The 23,729-nt window shown below is 35.1% G+C and overlaps 1 protein-coding gene across 1 annotated transcript; it reads left to right on the top strand.

The window, feature by feature from the left end:
• Positions 1 to 2,767: 2,767 nt before the first annotated feature.
• Positions 2,768 to 17,066, top strand: parvg (parvin, gamma). The gene is made up of 13 exons (XM_038280383.1): positions 2,768 to 3,150; positions 4,787 to 4,887; positions 7,146 to 7,210; positions 8,856 to 8,958; positions 9,088 to 9,231; positions 10,946 to 11,061; positions 11,146 to 11,201; positions 11,283 to 11,320; positions 11,424 to 11,485; positions 13,657 to 13,725; positions 13,854 to 13,955; positions 14,523 to 14,595; positions 16,845 to 17,066. The coding sequence occupies exons 2-13, from the start codon at positions 4,824 to 4,826 to the stop codon at positions 16,916 to 16,918; spliced, it is 966 nt and encodes a 321-aa protein (XP_038136311.1). The 5' UTR covers positions 2,768 to 3,150; positions 4,787 to 4,823; the 3' UTR covers positions 16,919 to 17,066.
• Positions 17,067 to 23,729: the final 6,663 nt, after the last annotated feature.

Below are 23,729 nucleotides of genomic sequence, written 5' to 3' on the forward strand. Positions count from 1 at the left end.
AGTTAGGGACTCAACCAACATGAGGTTTGGAGATCCACCAGAGAAATTAAACAAAATAATAAACATTTATGTTGAAGAGCTTGAAGATATAACAACATCACTTTAACATTGACAAAACCATCTACTATTTTTGTTTATGTTATTTAAAATATTAACACACCAGCGGTTAATTGATATTGTGGAAATGTTTCTACTGAACCAAAGATTTTGGTCATGGGACGACTGATACCATTTTGTAGGTCAGAAGCTGGAAAGTTTGGTGACCTTTATAATGAAAAACTAATAGATCCACATATCAGCGTTTCTCTCTGTTTCTGGTCACAATACAATCATCACAGAACACACTAAATGATTCAGTTCCTCATTTAGGTAACTGAGGTTATATTTTCTTAAAAAAAAAAAGATAGGATGACTTTATTAATAGAAACAGTTTAGAGGAAACTATAAAAAAAAATGAACTACGTTAAACTTCACTATCACAGTCTTTGCGAAATTAGACTTTATACAGCATAGATATGTAAGGGAACAGTCTTAGTTTCTAACAGCCTTATCTTATCGGGGAGTAGCGACCTAGTGGTTAGGGCATAGGGATTGGAATCCTGAGGTTGTGAGTTTGAAACTCACTCCCACAGACTGCCACTCATGCTCTCTGAACAAGACCCTTAACCCCTGAATATTCCCGGTCGCCCCACGATGGCAGCCAACTGCTCACCAAAGGGATGGTTAAATGCAGAGGTAAAATTCTCCAACGTGAGTTAAATTATTATTATGTATCAGATTATAATAAGTTATAATAAAATAATGGTGCTTAGTTTGGTACGGAGAGAAAATTATAATTATTAACTAAGTGGCTCCAATTGAATTCTATATTAAAAATATACCACCTTACAGGCTTTACGGTAAGCTAGGCTAAGATACAGTATCTAGATATTGGCTGCTCATAAGTACTCCTCTTGCAAATCTACTTTTGCTTTATACAGCAATGCCAAAAAGTTGCAAAACTTTCAAAGGTGTTGACATCTCTAATGCAATGTTAAGATTTTATGTCGTAAAAATTCTTAACCCTTTTCAAAATAAATTGTTCAGTATTTATACCATCCAATTTACCTTGACAAAGATGTCAAATGAAGAAATGCAAAAAGGTAAAAACATGGACATGAGCTAAACTACTACTCTGTTGAAAAACCTTTGATTCTCTGAATTAATCTTTGATTTCAGAGTATTAACTTAACTTATTTGTCCTTTACTTTGCAAAAATGTAGCAATTCTGTCAGACTGTGATGACATTTCCTGTTCTCGCAGATTCTAAGTTGGACCTGGTTTTAACCCTAGCTGGGTCCTTCCAAATTTTTAGTTTGTAGGTAATAAACTCATTAGTTTGTTATTTCTGATGCATGTTTCTGATTTATATCACTCTTTATCATCAGCTTTCATGCAGACACCTGGAGATGTCGGTCATAACATCTGACATTTGGAGGTTTTAATAATATCACCCACGTTGACAAAATATAAGCACCATCTGAAGCAAAATACCCTGACATGAAGAAGCTCTCAAAGCTATATTTCACTTTGGATTCTTTGCTTTGGTTATGAAGGTTGTTTTTGCATCAAACATAACTTTGGGAGGTTGGAACCATTGCTTGTTAGAACATTGCTGTGATCTCTTGTAACCTCCATGCAATAAAATCCATGTTTTTGTTGATGGATGCAGTTAAGCCACTGTTAAAAATAGTCCTCCTGGGACAGCTGAACTTTTTGTTTCATCAGATTCAACATGATAACAAGGGTTAATATAAAAGCACTGAAACCTGAAAATGAATAGAAAGAGCTGTGCATCTTTTTAGGTAAACAGATTTTTACAAATATTTTGTTGCATATTTTCTTTCACCTGTTTTTTTCTCTTATTAAAAATTAAATATATAAGATTTGCTCTGTAGATATATCTCAGTAATGGGAACAGTGAATGACCCTGACCTGGCTGACATAGCATCATAAAAGCTGATGTTTCAATTTACCTTAAGTGCACTGTCTTCTTGCTGTCTTAGGAAAATCTGGGGCATCTTGATGCTTTTAACTGAGTCTCAGAGGAGGTCCGGACTCTCACAGTGCGCCTGAAGTTGATCTGGCCCTGTGGTGCTACCTAGAGACCTCCTAAAATGTACAGAGCACGTCTGTTCACTCATTCTCCAGCCAAACTGAATAATTGAGAGAATAGATGGGTCGATCTAGTCGCAGATCGCACTGCAAAGCTCAGATGCATGATGTTTTTTTTCCCTTCATCTTGCTTGTCAAGAAGTAAAAGCCTGGAATCAAACTGAAGGAGAATTTCATTTTATTCCTTACGTGCGTGTTGGGGTAGATTTGCTTTTTGTCTTTGAGAGGAAACAGGCAATTCCTACAATTTAGGTAGGATAGAAGAATTATACATTTATTTTAGGCCTGTATTTTCTTGTCTAATACCTTTGTTGCTATGGTAACCTTCCACATCTCCCAAATTGCCCCTCTTCTCCTATGGGTGTTCTTTTTTCCTTTTCCCCAGCAAAGCCTTGAACACGCTGATTTTTTTTATTTTTTATTATTCTTTTTTGTCTGTCTCTATTCCTGCTTTCATTTTGTCTGCTTTTTGCTGTTTTTGACAAAATTGAAGAGGCTGGACACCAGATGTCGGCAAGTTGAGCCAACCAATCGCAGATCGAGAAGCCTGAATGTTTCAGGCCTCAACAAGTCACGCTTCTCCCAGGCTTCCAGAGGTGCAGATTTTCTAACAATACATGGAGTTCTCTCATCTCACCTCACACGTACTTGGCTTTATTATAATCTCAAATACAGATTGTGTCACTGAACACAAACAGCCTTATCTGAAAACGGTCTGCTGCAAACCCTGAATCAAAAAGAGGAAGTGCTACCTTCCCTCATGCCACATCCTCTCAGTTGTGCTTATCTTCCTTTTTGACCCTCAAACGATCTTTTTCTTTAAAACTATTTGCAGTCGGGTCTGTGATCTCATTAGAATACCCTTTTAGATCATAGAGCAACCTTCAACATTTTGCAAGCGGATCTTGACAGTTCGTAGAGTTAACATCGTGTAAAGGAATTCACATCAGCAGAACTCCCCTGGTCCCTTTTGTGATTGCTCTCACTAAACTAAAGGTAAGCTTATTCAGAACATTTTTATGTTTACGTCTTTGTTTGAAAGTTACTGTCAACCTCAGGAAAAAGAAGCCACACATGCATAAAACACATGAGGGGAAAGAAAACTTGCTCAGGGAGGCTATCGTTTCTCTTCTCCGGATCCAGGAAACTACAAGAAGACATGCTTCATATCATGTCTGCTTTGTCAGAATGTGTGACTTTGTATTTTTGCTGGGCTTTGTCTGAAACCATGAGGTTTAAAATATTCTGTCACTTAACCCTGCAGGCATCGATGATACCAGATCTGCTTCGTGCAAAGCTTATAAAATATAAAAGGAAGTGAGTAAACTTGACGTTTCCTAATGTAGGGTGAGGAGTTTTTGTCTAGATCTGTACGTTTCTCCTTTTGTGTACAGAAAACATGACCTTTTTAAAACTTTCTGCAGGAAGTCTTTTTTCTTTTTGAACTTTGCTGTTCAAAAGTTTTTACACCCCTCAAGTGTAAACCTCCATTAATTTTATGTATTTATTTTTTTTCTACTGTAGACCAACACAAAAGATGAACATTCAAAAAGAAAAAAGAAAAAAAAAGATATGTCTTTCTGACTTTCTTAACCTCAAAAGTTGCCAACCTGCCTTTTAGCGAGTGCTTTCTTCTTGACACTTTTCTGGAAAGTCACTTTGTCGATTACTCTTCCTAAAGTGGTCTTGCAAACATATTTCTCTTCTTGAACTGCCTCTTTGCTGCTCCTTCAGAATAACGGGGCTCTCAGCTGTTTCTTACAGGTAGAAAGCTATGTTTTGGAAGATTTGCTTGAGTGCATTTTTTTGCTGTGGACCCGGGCAAGACACTAAACCAATGTCTGAATCCGTTAGTACAACTGTTCTATCACAGAGTGAATGAGAGTTTATTAAACTGAAAGGCATCTGTTAGCATATAGGAAAGATTATGTTAGACTAATACAAAATAATGAATAATTATCATTTGCAGTTGTGTGATGCCTATACTTTTATTTTTTAATAATGGACCGAGAGGCCCAAAGCTTTGGACACTGTTTTAAACCCTTACCATATTATGAAATTGCCCAAATCTAAATCCCTTACCTGTCTGCTGTCAGTGGCCTTTATAATGCTGTGTTTTGGAAAATTTTCCTAAACAACCCTCAAACATCATTTTAAAAACTAGTTTTGAAACTTAAGCACTAGATTATATTCCATGTAAGAGTATTAATCATGAAATTATGAGTAATGTAAAGGCAGTTTGTTGTAATAATTTGTATTTAGGGGTATCAGAGTATATGTTGATAAATACAAATAGACTTTATGATTATGCACTTCTTTATGTTGGCCTACCACACGAAATACTAATTTATTCATGCAGAAGTTTTTGGTTATTATGTAACAAAACGCAAGAAAAAAATGGACACACCTTTACAAGGTGGTGTAGATATTTAAACTATGGGCTGCCTATCAACCGGATCTGCATTTTCTCATCTTGGCTGCTAGATGGATCCAATGCAGCAGCACATAGAGGAGTAATAAAGTTAGGGACACTTAACAAACTGTAGGGATAAAGAGAATTGTGTTTTTTGCTGCCACTGGTATCTTTATCTGTTCCTTATTAGGTGAATATTCAGCTGATTCTTGCCAACAGGTCAGCAAAGTGTTTACACCCACCTATTGGAGGAGAGATGGAGGCCGCTGTTTTTGAATACCAAAAAAAGGAAGATCCCCTGGAGGTTGAGACTTTTCAGGGTATGTGTGCCTCAAACGGGACATCGTTCAGTTTACGGAAACCCATCTGCTTCTCATTTAGCAGACTGAAAATCTCAGACACTCCTCCTACCCTTATATGTCAGTCAATTCAGAACTAATTTATAATTCAATTATCAAGCCAACTTTTTTCATCATAGTGAGTATTAGAGACACATTTATTGAGCCCTTTGGGTAAAACAATTAATGCAATGGGGTCAAATGTTCTTGTTTTTTAGTTATTAATATAAAATAAGGAGAACACCGGTAGTTTAAAACCTAGACTGAAACTCTCTTTAATAAATAAATTCAAACTATAAATATGTATTCTTCATGTTAACTCACCTGGAGCCATTGCTGTTATAATCCCACCCTAAAATTAAATGATGTCAAATAAATCTGTATGCAAAGGTTAGGGTCCAATTTAGTTGGAGGTATTTAACTATGTCTTATTTTTTATTTCATACATGTTACTGTTGGCCTAGTGCAGGGGTGCTAAGGTCCAGTCCTCAAGAGCTACCATCCTGTAACTTTTAGATGCATCTCTTCTCTAACACACCTGAATCGAAAGGCTCAATCCGCTCATTTAGCCCAGCAGAGGCATGCTTATGACCCAATCATTTAATTCAGGTGTGTTAAAAATGGGGTGCATCTAAAAGTGGATAGTAGGAGAGTAACTCTTTAGGACTGGACTTCAACACCCCTGGCCTAGGGGTTAGAGCAGTGCACTTGTGCTCTGAGAAGGTTGCAAGTACCTGGTTTGATTCCAACAGCTTGCACTCTGGGTCCCTGAGCAAAACCCTTTTAACCAAAGTGCACCCCAGGAGCTGCACAATGGCAGCATACTGCTCCCTAAAGGGATGGGTTAAATGCAGAGGTAAATTTCTCCAGTGTGAGATCAATAAATTTAATTCATTATTATAATTTAACATAGAGATATTTGCATATACACATGATGGCAATGTGCACAGAATCTTAAAAAAAAATGGAGACTTAGTTTCCCCAGGATTCTGCTCCTTAGGAGGCTAGCAAGGAGCTGACAATTAGCTTTAATGGAATAGAATTAAATAGAATAGAATAGAATACAATAGAACTAGATTTGTTTTATACCGTGTGGAAATTAACGCGCCAAGCAAGAGGAGAGGACAGAGCTTAAAGGTTCACATGAGAGCAAATATATAACAGATATTTTTTAAAATTTAGCTGTACAGTAGAAGAGAAAAAAAATCTCAGAAAGAAAATACAGTTCACTTATTAATAAAAAAAAGCATATTTAGGTAAAAATTAGAATCAAAAAGAGAACTAGCGTCTGGTTTATAGAGAAATGGAATTGCTTGTTCTACATTGACTCAAAAATAGTGGGACTTTATTTCTTAAGTAGGGCTTTTATCTGCATTAACCGATGTACTCAAACTAAAGGTTGCCTTTTTCTATATTTGCAGTGTGAGATTATGCCACAAAAATAATTATAAAAGAAATGATTTAATGATTTTTAGTTTAATGCACTTTTCAATTAAATGGTAAATGGCATGTACTTATATAGCGCCTTTATTCAAGTTAGGAGACTTGACCAAAGCGCTTTACACTACATTCATTCACCCATTCACACACACACTGATGGTGGCAAGCTACATTGTAGCCACAGCTGCCCTGGGGCTCACTGACAGAAGCGGGGCTGCCGTACACTGGCGCCACCGGGCCCTCTGACCACCATCAGTAGACAATGCAGGTGAAGTGTCTTGCCCAAGGACACAACGACACTGAAAGTCGGAGTCGGGGCTTGAACCGTCAACCCTTCGATTTCAGGGCAAACTCCTACATCCAACGCCACTGTCGCAATTATTGATACTAATAAATGAAATGAATTATTGTTTGAATAAAACCAAATATATTATAAAAAGGGGACTGAACTTCAGTTTCTATGAGCCTTTCATTTGGCCTTCACAGCTTTCTTAAGTTGACATATTCATAATATGCTGTATTTTTCATTATGTTCTTTCTTCATGGCTAAATGGTTTTATCAAAGGCTTTTCTTGTCCCTGACTTAAACTTCTGACTGCACATGAAAATAGCTCTGCTGATAGTAACAGTTGGCTAATAGAGAATAAAGCAGTGCAGAGTCAGGAGGAAATGATTTTCTGAGGTTATGTCAGGGATCATAGTCTAGATGGTTTTCTTCTTTTTTTCTTTGCTGGTTAAAGACATTAATATTAAATGAATGAATTAGTGATGTTATAAATTTTTTTCCTTTTTTTAAACAGGAGAAAAAAGAAAGATCATACAGCCGACTTCTTTAAAAGACCCCAAGCTTGAAAACCTAAAACAGGTAAAAATATGTGATTTTCTTTTCTTTTGTATATCTGTTAATATACATAATATATTATATATGGAAGACCGTTTCAAACACATGAAAAAAAAAGTCTTATAGAAAGTCATAATTTCCAGTTTCAAAGTCATAATTATGAGATATTCGACTTTCAAACGTATCTCATAATTATGACTTTGAAAGTCCAATTTATGACTTTGTATCTCATAATCTTCACTTTATATTTTGTATTTTTATTCTGTATTTTCTTTATTTCAGGTGGAAACGGGCTTCATAATTATAATAACATTAACCTGAAAACTTTAATTTAAATCAATGTCATATTCTGTTATTTCAAAACTATAAACTTCAAGGCCTTTAATTTAGTGACCTTTTATGTGATATTTGACAGCACAGGTCAAGAGTTAATTGTTCATCAAAAGTCAAATTATATATATAGTTCTAAATATATTTTACAAATAAAATTTATTCTAGCCATTTAATGAGCTTCATCCAATTTCCCATCAACTCAGATAATTTTCTGCTTTCCCTAATGAAGAAAAGCTTCTGCTCATAAAGAGGCTGCCACCACCATGTTTATGCATAGGGACAGTGTTTTTAGGAGCCTTTTAAGGGATCTTTGCCCAAGTGATCGCTCTAAAAGTTCTCTCTTGTGGGAATATCTCGGCAACAAAGTTTCTTGGTCAAGACATATTAAATTTATGACAAACAATATAGGAAAATCTTTAGCTGCAGTAAGAAGATGTCATAAGTACCTTCCAGCTAAGATTGTGGTGAAGAATGTTGTCAGAACTCTGATAATTTCTTAAATAGAATATAATTGTCAGATTATCCAGGCCAGCGCTTAAAGAAAAGACCTAGAACAACTGCAAATGATGCAAAGTAAGGCTTCAAGTATGACTAAACTGCTCTTTAGAAGCAGTATAAAGAACATGTGATATTGAAAAGAAGACTGAACTTTCGAGATGAGGCATTGGCCTTTTTTTTGTTTTCTACTTATAAAATATTAAAACTTAAACATCCATTCTTCTTATTTAGTCAATTTAGAGACAATAGAGAATCATATGGCTATGCCACCAGGCTTTTTTGAAGAATGTTTTCTATTCCAGAAGCAAATACAAATTTTCTTTAAAATTACCTTTATTTATAGAGCAATTAAAGAATGGAATGATTTGCCACTAAAATGTATTGATATAGAGCCAAACTGTGGACATATATAGGCCTCCTCTATTTATGAATTTAATAAACACCTGTTTGTAAGTAAAAAGCAGGTTGTGGACCGATGTAGTGTGTATCTAAATTTCATCGAAATGTCTTTGTATTTGGTTTATATGCTTGTAATAGTTAACATTGACAATATTTTTGTGTATGTATGCTTTCAATGATTCCAGAAAGATTAGCTGGACATAAAGATAAACAAGTGACGATCAGAATAATAAATTAACAAATTCAATTACCAAATTATGTTTAAACTAAATTAAATTTAAATAACAGGTTTTTTTTGTCCAGTTCATTTTCACATAAAAAGTCTATTTAAAAACAGGCTTTCAAGATGTCGTGTTTTTAAACCTGCTAATAATAGAAAAACAGTTGTGAAAAGATGTGTTTGATGTTTCTGACTGTGTGATTAATTGTGTCCTGAGAGGCATTGATTGATTGGATCAATACCAGTTTAAAGGCAGAACACATCGTTATTCAGAGTCTGGAGGAGGATCTTTATGATGGACTCGTACTTCATCACCTGCTGTGTGAGATATTACATGTTTGATCTTCCATTATTTCGCTCAATCAGAATATATAATACCTAAAGAAATGGAACAGACAGTCTCCTAAACTTAAATTAAATCTTTCAAATAAATTCTTCCTGGTTTCTGCAGCCAGATTAGGTGGTGTGAAATTAGACGTGGATGAAATAGCTCTGACCAGCTCTGCTCAGATCCACAAGCTGGAAGTCATCATGGAAGAGCTCAACAAGAGGCTGGGTGTGGAGGACAGCAGCCTGATCAAATGGGACGTCAAACGTGAGTCATGCATCGGACTGGGATCCAGCAATGACAGCAACAAGTGAACAAATGTTCCCTTCTGGCACCAACTTTAACTTCATATCACGACAGGCTTTGGTGCTAGCTTGAGGATGCCATCTAAGCTCACACCAACTGGGGAAGAATTTAAACAGAGAGATTGAATTTGGTTTTGTAAATTATAAATAAAAAGACATAACAGGCAAATTCCTACGTTTTACATGCAATTGAACGGCTGAAAGTGGCTGAAAGTGGAACTTCTGGGCTCATAATAATGTGCCCTAACAAGGATCTCATGATGGCGAGCAATGTGACCTTCAATTCCAAATTACAGTTGGAAAAAAAAATAAGCTCTTAACATGACAGATTTTTAACAAGTGAAGACAAGTGAAGACTAGCGTAAAGTTGCAGAATGAGTTCTTCCCCAGATGTAAGGAGGAGAGGTGCTTCTGTTTTAGTGCAATATTGGTCACTCTTACATCTTTCTCTCTGTTTGTGAATTCATAGCAGTAAACCTCAAAGATCAGCACCTATTGCTTTAGTTGGGTTACAGAGAGACACCAGACTGTAGACTTGCTATGTCAGCAGATAGCCTGGCTAATTAACAAGCTTATACCAGATTGATGAAAAAGGTAGAATAAAGAAAAGACAATATCCTGCGCAATAGGTAGATTTTTAATTTCCCGCGTTCAGTCAAGGTCTAAAAATGAAAAGTCAAATTTTAATACAATAAGATCTCAATACTGAGGAGCAACCCACTGCTTAAGTTCTCTGCTTTTGAATTTATCTCACTGATTATGATGAAATGATGATTAAACCTTTGATTTTTCTAAAATATATTTAGCTACAGGAACCAGGAGCATTTTTTAATGGCAACATGCAATATTTGACTGAATTAGAGGTACTAACAACAAACTTGTGTTAAATTGATTCATCTTCATTAGTATTGTATATATTTAATATATATATAAAATACGAATCAAGTATTCTATATTTCATTTAATAACTGTTGCCTACCTTTGTTAAATGTAAACCATGCTATCCCTTCTTGTTTCAGATTGTTGTTTTAAGCAGAGTTTTTTTTTTACCCATGTTCAACCTCCTAGGAGTCTCCTAACAGCTCATGCCTAATATTCAATACTGTGTGTCTGAAACACTTGCTAACAATGTGGACACAGACCTTGATGATTACTACAAGGACCAGTCAGCCTTTAAGAGTAACAGGAACTCTTTACTTCTGCAGCACCTGCCACAGAATACCTTAAGGAAGACAGTTGTAAGCCTTATATAGATAAAAACAAAGATTTAGACCAATTAGGTTCCCAAGACGTATGCTGTTTCACAAGGGTGAATATATGTTTCACTGTTGACCGTGAGGATATCAAATGGTCAGATAACAACAGCCTGAGTTAACTCGACATCCTCTATTTTCACCTATGAAGGGTTCACCCTCTTCAGCACTTCAGGGTTTTTCACTGTTCTCCCCGATCCCTACAAGACAAACAAGTCAGGGATAAGTCCCTGTTTTTGCTCGTCTGAATCTCATAACCTTGTTTTAGAACCATTGCCTTTCTAAATGCAACCCTAAGCCTGTCATTTTCAGCTTCTATTTTATTTATCCCAGATCCTTTTGGGTCATCTTGTGTGTTCTGAGATCTATCACATCAGTGCAAGCTGAACATTGTTTTTTCTCGCTCTGTTGTTGGCCTGTCAGTCATCCACAACAAAGATCTCCTGGCTACAATTCATCTGCTGGTTGCCATGGTGAAAGCTTTTCAGCCAAAGCTAAATCTGCCACTGAATGTGAAGATTGAGGTTGTTATAGTAGAGGTAAGTCTTTGCTTCCCTGGATCTGGCTTTAACTACTTGGCATAATTTACACACTGTTGGGCCTAATGTCTAACTTTCATCCAGGTTAGCAAGAATGGGATCAAATCTGAGGTGCAGACTGAAATTCTGACTGGAGACGGGTAAGTAGACCTCTGTGTTACTCTCGTCTTAACCTTAAATAATAAAAAAAAGAAATCTAACATTTATATTGTCTATATTAGCAGCCGAACTGACACAGACTCCTCTAGCAATCCTGAAGGTGAGTGAGAGCGGTCAGAGGTTGAGTTAATGTGGCATCTTGAATGTCATCCAAACACCATTAGAGTCTACTTACATATTTTCTGGATGTGTCACCAACCCAGGGGAAGATCCCATTGAGCGACTGCTGAGGCTGGAGGCTAACAAGGTCAACACAGTGAAGAAGGTAAAAAGAAAAATAACAACAGGAGGAGACATGCTGGCATGGTTCTAGGTGTTGACGCTCTCAACACTGCATACTGCGTGGGCTTCTGGTCCACATCTCAACTTTCACTACAATAAATAAGTCTGTTTAGCCCTGTGAGAGTAACCTTTATCTTGAGTGATTATTTTATGTTAGATTCCCAGACAAAAAAAAAATCCAGACATTTTAAACTGTCTTCATAAAAAAAGGCCAGCTAGAAATAAGTGGCTTATTAATTTATGTGTATATAATGACAGATTATCCAATTAAAACAGTTTAAATTAGAAAGGTTACAGAATGTTTTAGTTATTGAAAATAAGCACCATCAGTAATGTCTGTGAATCACTGCATCTGTCATTGCAGCTATTTCAGCCTACACCAGATTTATTAGGCAAGACAATGCTAAGCCTGCTTGTTTGCACAGCACTATTCATACACAAAGTGATTTGAAGCGCTTTATGAGGATAACTGGTGAAGAAAAAAAAAAGTACACCAAAAACCTAATTTTGGATGGTTTTCTGGATATGGTGATTTCTTGCACAGGTGGAAGTTTATGAAGATTTACAACAGTGCAGGACGAAGATAGCTGTTGTTCAGCATTGGTTTTAGCACTACACCTTAAATCTCTGTGTTTTTTTTTTCCATGTATGGAATTAAAACTCAAAATTTGACCCCCTTTAAGTCTTTTGGTAATCATTTGGCTCATTTCTTTTATAAACTATACTTTATATCACTCCCTATACCAATGCAACTGGGTAAACCCAGTGGAGGTCATCCGATGCTGGCCCATGATTATTTTGATTGGTGGGTGAGGGGTGCAACAGAGGCCCCTGACTTCTACCCCCCTTGCTCTTTTAATCATTTCCCAAAACACTTGAAGATGCCAGAAGTGTTTAATCTATAGGGCTAATAATGCTTTCAGTCCTTATTTAAAGAAGCCACCAGTTTCTGTAGAGTTCAAATGCTGCAAGGGATCTGGATTAGTCACATTTGCCAAACAACTCTGAAATGCATTTAGGCCCATTCTGTATTTTAAATTCTACTGTTTTTCATCAGCTGCATTTAAAAATCAGTGTCTGCCTTTTCAAACAGGGTCTACTAACCAGGTAGACATGATGTGGGGCGGAAAAAAAATGTATGACATCTGCTGATCCCCAGAATTTGCAATGTGCACTGCCCTGCAGTTGTTAGTGTTTTCAATCACAATCATCAGATCAAGTGAAAAAGTAGCTTGTAGCAAGTTAAAAAAACTAATACATGAATGAAAATGTATCTGTGCTAAACAGTTTTAAAATATGTTAAGTCATATGATGAAGTCAATACCTTCAATCTGCATCTCGCTATCTTATGGCCGCTGTTCACATCCGTGGTGCTTAAAATGCATATTTGCACATGCTCCTTTAAACTCTTTCTCGTTTCTTGTTAACACAGAGGTGTTTGATGTATACTTCTATATCCTTTAAAACATGTAAAAGTGCATTCTTCATATGCTGTAAGCAAAGCTGGAAACAACATGAGAGATTTTCTTTGTTAAAACAGCTCATTAATTGTTGAGCTGATTTGTACTTACAATTATCTTTGAAAATAAATTTTTATTTAGGTATGGACCCTCCTAGTTGTTCTGTATTTTAGTTTGGTTTTGTGTCTCTATGAGGTTACAGTATATCCTAGTTGTTGTGCTGGGTAGCAGATATTTTAGAGTAAGACTGTCATTAAGTATTAAGTAAAGCTGCAGTATCTGACATTTTTATTCTTTTCAGGTTTTACTGCTAAAAATACAATGCAGCTAGACCTGCAAGGAATATAAACTTGTAGATTTTATCCCCATGGGAAAAGCACATCATTCCTGTAGCATTCATTTCTTATGGCTGTTTACTTGCCTGCTACTCAGTGTAATGCTGTTAGACTTTCAGCCGAGATATCTGCCTCCTATTATTGACCATTAGTATCTTAGCTTATCATCTTTTTTCTTCTGTGGTTTATGAGCAACCATTGGAGCACTTTAATACATGAATAAACATTTTAACAAAGAGTGCAGGGTAGTCACATGGCATGCAAAATAAACAAAGCTTACCATTGCAAGTCTGGTCTTATAATGCCCCACTGTCGCTGAAACTAACTTTACCTCTCAACTTCATTACTTCCATTTTCAGGCCATCTTACACTTTGTCAACCAGAACATTGGAAACCTGGGTCTGCAGGTGGCTGATATGGACAAACAGGTACAATCTGACATTTAGTCTATCATGGGCTGCAGAGTTATAAAAATAGACCTACTGTTTACCATTGTCCAAGATTTCATCATCGTCTACCAGAGCGTAATTCAAGGTTCAGTGTTTTTGTTCCCCAGTTTGCTGATGGAGTGATACTGCTGCTGCTGATTGGTCAACTGGAAGGCTTCTTTATCCCACTGTTTGAGTTCAACCTGACCCCTGTTAATGACGCTGAGATGGTAAAGTATGAGTTTATGATTTTGGGGATTTTATTTCAATGGATTTCATAATCTCAAGATAGGAATATAATATTTTTATTCAAAAAGTAACATATTTTTTTGGCTGTCATGCGGGGAAGTCTAAAATGCTTTATTTTTTATATATCCAATCTCTTATCTAAACACTTTAGCACAAGTTCAATTTATAAGATGTATTTGCGCCATTACCCACACAAATCACATGGACTCACTTTTACTGATGTCTGTAATTTAAATGTACTTAAGGTAAGGGGTATATGATGGTTTCATGAATAATTCATGCTTGGTGACATCATTCCTCCCCAAAATACATGCTGTTGAATGCTATGAACAATCATTTTAAACTAGTATTTCATATGTCCATGTTTGAGAAAGTATTAAAATACCAGATATCATTTCAACTGCAAAATGAAATGTATTGTGTTCTCACGTTTCTAAATGGAATTTTTATGTATGGAGGTATAAATTCGTTTAAACAATTTTTGATGGAAAATTGCAATAATTTAAGGATGACTGTGTATTTTTTGTTTATTTTGCATTGAACTTTAGCTCCATAATGTGACCTTAGCACTGGATCTTCTGAAGGATATTGGCCTGCAGTTGCCCAATATTGATCCACAAGGTGAGAAAATTGACTCTTTTTCAGGAACAAAACAACAAAACTAAACTAAAAACAAAACAAATCAACAATATAATATAAAGTGATTAACTGGTGACAAAAAAAATACAATCTAACGGATTCAGACAGCCAAAATGCCCCCTGCTCCAAGACAACAGTGTGAAAGTAATTCAGATTATCTCCTCTAGCAGCAGGATTAATCTGACTGAAATGGAAAAAGACAAAATCTGTTTGTATTTTAGGCTGGATGCTTTTCCCAAAGTTGATTTAATCTTTGAAGCGGAGTGGGGTAAGGGAATTGCAATGTTTTAGAGGGAGAAGATGAAATTGTTTTGGGAATATAAATGAGTGTGACTGCAGTCCTGGTATTTATCCCTGAAGATAATTTTCTCAGTGTGAGTACATCATCTTTCATTTGCAGAGGAGCAACAGGAAAGATGGCCTCAAAGGGCCAATGTTGTGGTGGGGTTCTCTGATAGGAGAAGGGATTGAACTCGGTTTCTGGGACTACCTGTATTTGTCTGGAAGGAGGAATCTGTTAATAAGCTTTTTTGCTATTCTTTATGTATCCCAGTTATCATCCATTCATGAAAAATATTAGTGCTTTTCCTTCATTTAAGTAAGATAATCAATACTAATTATTAAATCACAAATTATCATATTTCCTGCAGAGACTTTGTAATTATTGGGACAGTGAAAAGAAAAATATTAGACTTTTCTCAAGATTTTTTATTATTTAAATATTTCTGAATAATGAGAGGATTTTCCCATTTGAAAACATTGGAACAAGTTAGAATTACACTGTTGATGCAATATATTTTTTAATAAAGTCAAAAGCAGACATTTACATGCACTGTATAAAAATATATAACTGTTTTTTTTGCATTTAAGTCAGATTAAACACAATAATATTTCTAATTGCCAAATGCCAGGGAAATGAGGGAGATTCTTATTATTGTCTTAAAAAAATTCCAAAGTTAAAGACTTTGAAGTTTGCTGTAAGATCATTTAGGGATACAGAGAAGACTGTATGATGACTAATACCTGCAAACATGCTGTGAATATATAAACTTGCTGTAAGCACACAAAGTACTGCAAACAATTAGGCCTACTCTAACAAATAAAACATGCAAAGGAAAAACACAGCATAATAGAAATGTTAAAATAAAAAAAATAAAAAATAGAGAACAGTAAAGGGCAAACCCACTGCAAATACACAAATATGTTAAAAACAGAGAAAATCTTGGGAAGATGCTCATTGAAGACAGACTGAGATCCAGATCCTGTAGCCAGATGAGTGTTTGCAATTATTTAAGATTGTACCTAATCTTGAAGTACTGTGTGTCGTACAGAACTGCATTATATCACATCAAACTATATATTGTCTGGTTCATTGTACTATATCTACAGTAGTAGTACCTTTAAATACCAAATAATGCTTCACAATTTTAAGTTGAATCGAATCACATTTTTTACTAACATTAATGCATACTTATGAATACTAATAAAATGTACACTTTTATTTATTAACAGAGAAATATTATTATGCAACAATTTCAACCACTTTACTGCACTTATCTGAAACTCATCTTTTTCTCACTGAAAATAAAGGCACAAAAGGCTAAGGGAAACTGACATATTGGGGCTTAAATTAGTCAATAGCAAATGGATCAGCCTCTTTTCTCTGTGGATACATTATTGATGAGATGAGCTTCTGGCTAAGCTTCAGCATCCCTCTTACAAGCACCTAAACTTTCCTACTATCTCCCTCAACTGACATATATGGCACCTTTTCATTTCTAGATATATTCTCTGTACTATAACTAATCAAGTAAAGACCACTCCAATTAATCCTAGCCCAGAGATAGGGATAATTTAATTAATTTTTTGTGTCTTTTTAATTAACGGCATAATTGCTGCATGGGAAGGGGAAATTCCAGGACTAAAGGCCTAAAATGGGAGCATACTGTGTGCATTAATTAGATGAGGAGGGATGGAGTCAATCTTAATGTCACGTTAATTCACTTAGAGGGTCCTACCAACTGCAGGCGAATTGGGGTGAGCCCATCCCACCAAGGACAGGGAGATTAAATTTCTAATGGATTTATCTTGTGCCTCTGATCTTTTGGCCTCTTAAGGTGGGATTGTGAGAGGAGCTATTAGCTAATGTTCATAAAGTGTTGTTACTTTCATTTTGATTTTGATTTATGGACACTAATTTTGTAATGTTTGTCCTGTGAATATCGTGACAGATATTGTCTCTCAGGATATCGCCGCCACCTTGAAGGTCCTTTACAGCCTTTTTAAGAAGCACAAAAAAAACTGAGGGAGAGGATGCTGGATGAAGATAAACTGAATGGAAATGCAAAGAAGCTAGGGGGAAGTGTTCGAAGCAGCTAAAGCTGTATCTTGTGTTTATTTGACATTTTTATTTTTTGTTGTTTGGGATCTATTTGTAAAAAAAAAAAAAAAAATGAATAGATGGGTTGGTTTAAAGCCCATTATAGAACAATTTAAATTGTTTCAAATGCCAAAAGATGAAACTAGATTTTTTGGAAATCTTAAAAACTTAAAAACAAAAGCATTCATCACAGTTTACAGGGTACATTGGGTTTTACAGATTTCTTTCTGTGCCAAAAGGTTTTGTGCCAAAAGAAAGTACTGTCTAAAATGTGTTTCATTTTATTATAACTTAGCTTGATGTAAATTGTATGAGTTTTATTGTTGATATGTTGCTCTTAAATTCATCATCATTATAAAAGGATATGGTTTATGATGCAAATAATCAACTTAAATCCAAATGAGTGACTAATTACACCTACTGTATTTAATATTTTCAAGATATGCATTGATGATTTTTTTTATTGACTGTATGTGATTCAGTATAAGCCAATTGACAGCATGTATAAAATGTGCTATTTTTCCTTGTTTATGAGTCTAATAAAATTTCAGTTCCTGATATTTTATTAAAAAGTTTTTGGTGTCTCTTATATTTTACTTTTACTTTAAACAACTGGTCCATGCTCTGTTTACTGTCACATTATCAGTCTTTTGTCTCTGCAAAAATATGTTGCTGCTTCCTCCTGTATTTCTGCTGATATTCTGTGAATACAAATTCCAAATTCAGTGAAAAGTTTACTGCTCATTTTCACATGAAGAGCAAACATGATGCTGTCAGAAAAGATAAGAAACAGACTTGCAAAAATCAAACATTGTAATACTTAAGATGTAGTTCAAAGAGATATTTTTACAACTGACTTTTATACTTTTTAACATTGTGTTATTCAGTCATGTTCAATCTAGATATGATATTTTTTTTCCATTAATCAGGATCAGGATAAACTTTATTCTCCAGGTTTTTGCACACAAATATTGCCAGGTCCTTGACCTTGATTTTTCAGACACTCCCTGAAGCTTCTCTTAACTGCCCCGATCTCCTTGGCCCTCTAGTTTATTTCATGAAGAAAAAAAAAATGCAAATTTATCTTTGATCTGTTTCCATAGTTTGCAAGACCAGACATAAGTATATTTATTTCATTCATCTAATAACAGCCATTAGGAATATGTAAAGGGAGCTTAATGTTAGAATGATGACAAGATATCTTCTAACCTAAAGCCTTGCAGCATATCAAAGATAAATAATCAACATATCCCTGGAAACACAAAACTGATCAGCAATTTTGAATCAGGTTTAATTGCTGTAGTGCCAATAAATTTGTTTCCAATATTTAATAAAAAAACAAAAAAGAGAGAAAATTTTAACCCAAAAAGTTACAAAATATAGAGAACAAAGAAACAATTTCATTAGGAAATTTTTTTATCAAATCAACAAAGTACTCAATAAAAAATATAACTAACCTCAAAAACAAATGACACTCAAGGGGTATGCATATATTCTGAGACCATCAGACCATTATATTCAACAATATGACAACAGTCTACAAGAATCAACACAGTAGTGTTAAGTTTGTTAAACAAAACTACGGCAAAGATGGAAATAAAATTCCTATAACATTGTGGGGACTAAACTTAAATAAGGAAAATAAGCAGTTTAAAATATTTAAAAGAACTTTGATTTAATAATGTCAAAAATAGTTAAAGGCTCAAACAGAAACAAAAAATAGCTTAAATTGTAAATAACATGGATTTTGGCCCAACTCAACTGAGCTCAACTGAACAGTAACTAATTTATACAAATGTGACCTAATGATAAAGAACAGGCTGCTTAAATAGGGGTGGAATAACCTAAACTTGCCACATGAGGGTTACTAAAACCTAGTAAACAAATAGAACAACTCTAACTTAGCACAAATAATAATAGAATATTAAAGTGACAAAATAATTAAGGTCAACTGAAACAACATTCCCCCCTCATTTCTTTGGGAAAGTGGTTTGTTCCTGGCTTTCACCTCCAGCTGATCTGCATTTGCAAAACCTCAAAGAAAAGTGAGTTAAACCATTCAGACAAACTTTAACTAAATCTGGAACTAAATACGAACTATGGAAACTATACCAACACTTTGTGCTGGAGGTAGAAGGATCCACCACAAACATATAAACACAAATCATAAGTTGAACTTTAAAAGCAACTTAAACTTAAGACATTGGAGAATTCTCCTCCTTTAGCAGGAGCTGGTAGTGCGGTCCAGTTAGCTCTTGTCCAGGTGTTCTGACTCCTGGCTGCGAGAAACAACATTTCACAAAATTGCAAACAAAAATGCCAATTAAGTGGGGGAAAAAATGCATAAATGAACTAAATGGGTGTGCATGAGAATAGAACAAATGTATCTAAATTGATGAATCAACTTTAATCGTAAATAAGATATATCGTTGTGGCCGGATGAATAAATAAATGGAAGTGCATAAAAATTACTCAGTTTCAGGTATAGCCATGGTTTTGGCACCAAACACAGTTTATTGAGAATGTTCTAAACAAGTTTAATACAGACTTTACATAATTCCGTTATCTTGTAGAAAAAAATGCTTGCTTTTGTTGTCTGAAAAAACATAGTAGCCTAATGTACATAATCCAAAATCTACATTTTTCAGGGGTAGGACCATTTTGTGGTTTACTGTTTCTGAACTACAGGAATCAGTTTAAATATTTAGGGAATTCTAAATGTTCAATTAGATCCGGCATCAAATTTCTTATTTGAAATATGTCGAAACTAATGTAACTTTGTGATGTTTATAGTATCCTTCACCAGTAATTATATTCCTTTAGTTAAATTAGTATTAAAAAAAATCCTAATTTAATATGTATAACCACATTTCAGAACCGTATATTAGTAAATACATTAATGTAGGAAACTTGTTGGCTCTTCGTCATGATCATTTACACTTCCTTCACGGTGTACCATATGATTTTGGAAATAGAGGAACAAGAGCAGAAAATAACTCTTCTCTAGATCCCTTAGTTTATTTTTCTGTTGAATTACTTTTACAAAATGTTGTCAAAGTTTAGAAACAATTACTAAAATCTATAACACACCTTTATTTCCCACTGCAATTGTTTTGTAAGAAATAAATAAGAAAGAACAGATTTCATATGTATTTCATGCATTATGGTATAGAGACCCGTACTAAAGACATATCATTGACATATCTGGGTAAATTTTTGTTACATACCGTAGCGTGAAAGTCAGTGAAGATTAATGTCTTTTTGCCTCTGTATTGAAATCAGCAAAAAGGTCACAAATTCAGCCTGACAGCAGCTTCTGATCCATCAGAAGAAATAATAGAACATTTCAGATAAATAGTAAAGATGTCAAACTCTATAGTATCTTTACTATTATGAGGTTCATTACATTTATCAGTATATCATAACTGACTGTGAAACATATTATTTTAGAAAACAAACAACCCGAAACAAAGAACCTCTTGATTGATAGTAGCTGGAGTACGTCCAATACTCTGACAGGAAACATGAGTAATATCTGTGCCTCATGTCACAGAAAACTTATGTATTTCTATGTGGAAGAAAAGAGGAACTGAGCCAACAGAAAAGGACCAGCAAAAAAAAGAGGAAAAACAGGCAGCTCTTATTATTATCATCATTATTATTAAACTCCTGCCCAGTGGCAGGAAAGTGAAAACCTGTTTTCTCTTGAGAAAAGCACTCACAGCTGTACTTTGCTCTGATTTGGTATTTCTAATGCTTTGAAATTCGGCACAAACATATTCAGGAGGCATAAAAGTGGTGTCACTATTACTCATGTTTCCTGTCAGTGGTTATGGACGAGCACATATCTAAAGGGATGAGGGAGGCTTTATGATGGTGACAAACAAGTGTGTGAGACAGAATCCAGGCTTGGAAGCAGTTGGTGCTAAGAGTAAAGCAAGTCATGGTGTAAAGACACACTGCCTCTTTTCTCGCTGCATGTCATTTCATGCCTTGTTGTTTTGAAGAATGACAAACTGTCCAAAACTTTTATTCTAATCCTGTTAGCTTCTGTTCAGTTGATACAAATATTTCTTTTCTAGAGCTGCTAGTATTTTTGTTTGTGGCTCTACCAGCTTTAAATGCATAGACAAAAAGAAGTTTAGGTTTTCAAAACTTGCCACAGATTCTCAAATTTATTTCTTCTAATGTAACTCTTACCTGATGTTCAGGGTTATTCCACTATGTTAGGCCTCTTTCTAAGGTTGAAGGCTTTTTAGGCTTCTAATGGATTTACCTCTAGGATAATTGTTTATCTAGCTCCGTCATCTTTTACAGCCCTTTAATCCTTTCCACAACTAACTTTTCAGCTGTTGTCCTTGATCTTCAAAATGCTGTTTATTCATTCCTGTTAATTCCTCTAAAATACTTTTGTGGCCATTTATTTTTGGATTAAACTACTGTCAAGTATCAACTTTTAAGCTGACTGAATTTTATTTAGAGGTATCAGTTGATTTAAGCAGCACTAAGTATTTTAATATATTCTCTTCTGAGTCTTTGTGATGATCCTCTAAGTTTTTATGTCACAACTGACACTGGCCAGGCGAATTTCAAGTCGAGAGAGGGCAGATGAAGTTCGGAGAGTTCACATTCGGTGTGAACGCACCTTAATGGAGCCTATAGAGGCAACTTCTGTAAATAGAGGAAAGCCCGTTTTACACATTGGGCAAATGAATGGGAAATGAAAAATAACTTTTAAAAACGCGCATTGCACCTTTAGAGAACATCTCCCAATTTATTGATGCTTTCATCCTTAAGGGGTTTTTAGGAGGTCATGATTATAATCATTATTATGATTACCTTCTGCATAGCTCCATTAAATACAATATCCTTGGGATTTTTGACAACTATATACATAATCTTAATTTGTCTTAATATTACTGTAAACAATCGCTTTAAATATATTTTATTATTGTCTGGCTCTAGAATAGTTCAGATTTATCTTTATAAAATTCACAGCCCCGTATTACCAAACATAATTTATGCCATATATTTATGTCTGACATTTATTCCCTGTGGTTAATCTAAAGGTCTTATGATTTAGTGCAGAGGTGCTCAAGTCCAAGAGCTACTTCAGTGTAACTTTTAAATGCATTTCCTCATTAACAAACCTGTATCTAAAGGCTCAGTCCCCTCATTTAGCTCAGCAGAGGCATGGTAATGAGCCACTCATTTGATTCAGATGTGTTAAAAATGGGTTGCATCAAAAAGTTGCTGGAAAGTAGCTTTTGAAGACTGGACTTGAGCACCCCTGATTAAGAGTCCGTCTTGACAGCTTCTACACATGGGATCTAGCAGCTGACAGTGGATAGCATGGGGGTCAATCAAAGTTCATTTATGGACAAAGAAACCAATGAGAGATAAGATCAAGCTTTCATACCCAAATTTTAATTTACAACACTGATTTTTTTTAAGATTTTGCTTGAGTTGACGTAGGAGGAACTGGGTTTGGAGAGTTGCAACAAGACCACTTCCACCAATCAGGGATAAGATACGGTTCATATGGCCATTATTGTTCCCTACTTTCACCTTCCAATATGGTGTTTTTCAAGAAAAGAAAAAAGTGCACGCAAATTTTAAAGAAGAAAATAACCTGAATTAAATGTAGGTAGTAATATTTTTACACCTAGAACTTATGAATAGCAAACAAAAATGATTTATCCTACATAAATTAAAAAAATAAGTTTGTTGGGCAAAAAAATAAGTTTTTTGGGCAAAATATGAGGCATTTCAAACCACTGTGCTGATATATGAAGCTGAACCCTCTCTGAACCGCTTGGGATGAATGTTAAAGCAATCTCCTTTGGTAAAACTATGAACCAAGTTTTCATGTTATTTGATTTAAAGCAGATATTGGCAGCAGATCAAATGGACTGAGCTCTGCCTACCTCGATAGATAGATATAGATTTACAGTAAAATGTATGAAAAAACATGTAATATAAAGCTAAGAGGGGAATAAAAGGCCTGTATCAGCTTTATTTTCAAATAAAGCATTAACTCGAAGGCATGGACAGTTAACTTTATAGGTTTTAAGGCTAAAGAAGCTAAAGTACTAAAGTACTTTGCTTTTGAGTCTGGTGTTAAAACGGTAGTGATGCAACTTGAGAGCCACTGCAGCAATCATGCCCATTATCTCCATCATGATCACAGTTTCTGTCTGCAGTGGAGAAACCGTTTAAGCAGATTTTGAAACAAACTTTGTTCTGTCCACATTGGCTGAATTACAGAGCGACAGACACTCAGGCTCTACATTGATATTCTGCTCTAGTTTTAAAGCCAATGAATAGATAAAAACTAACTCACAACATAAATGTGGTTCTGGCTTTCTTTGTGTCACAGATCTGCTCTGTGATCTGTGCTTGTCTTGTAATGGGCAGCAGTGTGTGACATCTGGTCAGTAAGAAAAAAATCAGTTATGTAACCAATGGCGCCTCTCATGGTCTTGACTCATGAAGAATGAGCAGCAATCTGGGAAAATGTCATATTTTTTTCCTCCAGAGTTGTGTATGTAACAAGGTGAGGTAATATTCTGTTCAATGGGTGTATGTTGGATAAAGCTCTACAATACAAAAAATCCGTTTAGAATATATACCTTTATTCTGAATGATATTGGTGTATTTTCTTTTTTTTTTTGTTTAGTCCATAATTCAGTTATTTAGAATGTAATTTTTGTTGTCTGTTGGGTTTTTTAGTTAG

The sequence above is a fragment of the Cyprinodon tularosa genome, unplaced genomic scaffold, assembly GCF_016077235.1.
Source record: "Cyprinodon tularosa strain WSP-4 unplaced genomic scaffold, ASM1607723v1 ctg16, whole genome shotgun sequence".
NCBI classification, from domain to species: domain Eukaryota; kingdom Metazoa; phylum Chordata; class Actinopteri; order Cyprinodontiformes; family Cyprinodontidae; genus Cyprinodon; species Cyprinodon tularosa.